The following is a 3469-nucleotide window of genomic DNA, read 5'->3' on the forward strand; positions in this document are numbered from 1 at the left end:
TTCTTTTCTGTGGCTGAGCATAGCATGCAGGTCTGAAAACCTGCACATTCAAATAATAATAATAAAAAAAAAGAAAACAGATATGCAGAGGCAAGCAGCTGAGTTAATACAGAATTATCAGGTATTGAGAATAAAATGTGTCACTATTGCCCACTGTTATCTGTTTCTCTAGAGGAGGAGAAGGAGTCAAGAAGGTAATTCATTATAAAATACAACATAACTTCAAGGTGCTTTGGTGCTAAACGTCTTGTTTTGGAGACGTCCTGTCGTCTCCATATTGCGCGCTTTCGTGCTTCAGTTTCTTGAACCAGGAAATCGGTCTCCTCTCTTTAAAAACCTTTTCTCTTTGTGGCTTCCTGGTAAATCCGCCGTCATGCTGCCAGCACTCGTTTATTTATTTCATATCCACATTTATTTATTTCACCAACACGTTCATTTATTTATGTATTAATTAATTATTTTTTTTAAATTTAATATTGACTAAAATGGCAGTCCATTAATTTAAAGTAACATTAATTTTCGACCGTTTGTATTTCCACTCTCATATTGATTGGCAAATAAGAACTATCAGACGGTTTTATTTCTGTCACACCTCTAGCAGAGAAATCTTCCTCACGTCACTGATGCGTTTCACTGTTGGAAGACTACACTCCCCAAAAAGCATTGCGCTTTCAACATGGCGTCCCACACAGCGGTTTGACTTCTGTCAACAAGAGTAAAACGCAGCTAAAGGTAAACGGGACTGTGTAGCGAAGTTGGCTGATAATATTTCAGACAGGAGAATGAAACTGTTGCTGACAGTGTTAAAACGAATCCATAAACCAGCTGTTGTCACTGGTCACCAGCGGTGTCTGAGCTCCTGCGCCAGCAGCGGCCTCTTACCTCACCGGGATGACGCTCTAATCGTCGGGTCCAGCCGGGAGCTCGTGCAGAGACTGGGCTCTCAGGTGGAAGTGAGGACGGCCTTCATCACTGAGGAGGAGGAGCTGGCGTTTCTGCGAGAGCTGGAGCCAGGCCTGAAGAAGAAACGCTACGAATATGACCACTGGGACGATGTAAGTCAGGTTTATACGCGTGGAGTTGCACGTCACGTTACACTCTGTATCATACATTTTACGCAGAATTTAGTCCAGTAGACCCTTTTCACGGCAGCCATGTTGATATGAAGTAGCACGGTAAACACAGGTGTTACCAAAGGTACTAATTAAGGTCGTGTTCCATTTAGCGCAGCAAGCCTTTCCAGTCATACCAACATGCCCGATAGTAGTACCGTAACGCTCTGTGAGCTGAATGGAACGAAACCTTAAATAGTATCATTTCTAACACCTGTGTTTACCGTCACTCATATCCAAATGGCTGTTGTGAAAAGGGTCTGTTAGTAATGGCTAAGATATTAGCGCTGATATAGCTAAGTAGAAGGAGAAATATATGATATATTTACTGTACTAAAAAATAAAATGACAATGACATGTCATAGGAGATGAAGGAACCTTACACACAGCTTCTCTAACAGCAGCACTACAGAAACCATGTTCTCCTTTGAAAATTCAATTTCTAGCTGGAATAACTGTTTTTGTTTGCCTATTTCATGTTCATTAGAGTTCAAATTAATTCTGAATGTTTGCGGAATGAATTAATGTGAGTTCATGAGTTGTAAGAAATCATTAATAATCTCTTTAAAAGACTAGATGTTTATAACTGTTAAAGCGAGCAATATGTTAATGGAGTCTGGCAGCCAGTAACAACTTCAACTCCAGAGTGTGTATTTTCAGAGCAGTGGGCTTTTGTTTTCAGGATGACGGGCTTGACTTTACATTGACAGTTATAAACAGCCGATCAACTTACAGGACACATTGTTGCTCGTCAGAATCAAAATATAATGTTGCGCTCGTCTTGCACTCCTGTTCAGTATCCCTGCAACTGCAGGCAAATTGCCAGAGCTTTGAAACGCCTCGCTTCGACCATAGATCATGTATTAAAAAGGGATTCATCCTATTTAATGTAGAATGTACGGAATCAGTTACTAATTGGACTGTAGTACTCCCTTTTGAACGCCAGAGACTTATATATTTCACCTTTAATGGTCGACATAAAAAATTTCAAGACTTACCAGTTGCTATCTACAGATGGACCTTCTTTCACATCTGTCAGTACAATCATATTTTCTACCCAAATTCTATGCCTGATGATGCAGGAAAAATAGCATTTGTTTTGCCATTTGGGACCGATAAATTATTGGCTGACCTTATTATGTGCTATGTTCACTTCCCCACATTCAGGCTATTCACGGGTACCGAGAGACTGAGCGTGTGAGCTGGGGTGCGGCGTGTGAGGAGGTCCTGAATCGGGTCCGATCTGTAGCATTTGCTGAAGGTAGTCAACTCCTCGGGCCTGTGCATGTCCTAGATCTGGACAAGAAAGGCTACATCAAGCCTCACGTTGACAGCGTCAAGGTGGGTCTCTCTACAGTCAACAGCGATCACAAATGTTAGGCTGTAACGTGGATTTAATTCTCACCACTGTGATCTGTGGAAAAGCCTTGCGTGTGGGCTGTGCTGTTCTCCAGCTGTGCTTACTGTCATTTTCTGTGAACACTTTCTATTTTTGTCAGTTCTGTGGTAGCACCATTGCTGGGTTGAGTCTTCTGTCGGACAGTATCATGCGCTTGGTGAAGGAAGATGCCACCAACGAATGGCTTGACCTGCTGCTGCCCCGATACTCTCTCTACATACTGAGGTTCAGTATAAATGACATATATTTGAATATTAAGTATTTGAGTCCTTTTATTAGTACTGTTTTGCCTAGGACAGCTGTAGCAAACAAAGGCATTGACTGAAAAAAAAAGTGGTATTAGTGCATCCTTCCTACTGGTACTTATTTCCTTGTGCAGTGTGCTCCAGTTGTGTCATACTCTGCCAGATACCTAACAGCATCTAACTCTAAACGGTGCAGTCATGTGTTTTCATCCTGTGCTCTTGTCAACCCCATGCAGGGACGAAGCCAGATATAACTTCACTCACGAGATCCTGAAAGACGAGGACTCTGTGTTCAATGGACAGAAAGTGCCTCGGCAGCGCCGTATCTCTGTCATCTGTAGGAACCTTCCGGGATAACACACACTTGGACTCAGCTTGGATATTAACAGAGCAAAACCTGGATTTTAGATCTTGTGTCAGTGATCTCCATCGAGATATTAAAGTTTTGGGGGTTTTATTTGGGTTAACATACGGCTAAAGGGAAGACCTCCAAAAGAGATACCACTACTGGAAGTAGAACAAAACTGTTTTTCATATTCTTCCAATTACGAAATGAATTCATGTCATTTCATAATGCAAACCTGGGGTAGATCAAGAGGCAGCAGCTTAGCCTTGAAGTCTTTGAATGAGTCTGGGGTTACGTGTTGATCTGTAAATACTGCATTATAAATAAATGATAATATGAATAAAGACTCAAATTGTAATAATAATAA

General features: G+C 41.4%; 1 protein-coding gene across 1 annotated transcript; it reads left to right on the forward strand.

Moving 5' to 3' along the window:
* The first annotated feature begins 649 nt into the window (after nt 1–649).
* On the forward strand, nt 650–3469 carry alkbh7 (alkB homolog 7, RNA demethylase). The gene is made up of 4 exons (XM_084744270.1): nt 650–1055; nt 2280–2453; nt 2612–2736; nt 2993–3469. The coding sequence occupies exons 1-4, from the start codon at nt 783–785 to the stop codon at nt 3111–3113; spliced, it is 693 nt and encodes a 230-aa protein (XP_084600396.1). The 5' UTR covers nt 650–782; the 3' UTR covers nt 3114–3469.

Source organism: Lutjanus erythropterus, chromosome 19 (genome assembly GCF_056507025.1).
Source record: "Lutjanus erythropterus isolate fLutEry1 chromosome 19, fLutEry1.hap2, whole genome shotgun sequence".
Taxonomy (NCBI): Eukaryota; Metazoa; Chordata; class Actinopteri; order Lutjaniformes; family Lutjanidae; genus Lutjanus; species Lutjanus erythropterus.

Excerpts from the sequence above, each read along its gene's own strand:
- alkbh7 (XM_084744270.1), top strand. The coding sequence starts at position 783 with ATGAAACTGTTGCTGACAGTGTTAAAACGAATCCATAAACCAGCTGTT. Across the intron at positions 2,454-2,611 it reads CTCACGTTGACAGCGTCAAG|TTCTGTGGTAGCACCATTGC; the intron begins GTGGGTCTCTCT and ends TATTTTTGTCAG. Across the intron at positions 2,737-2,992 it reads TACTCTCTCTACATACTGAG|GGACGAAGCCAGATATAACT; the intron begins GTTCAGTATAAA and ends AACCCCATGCAG.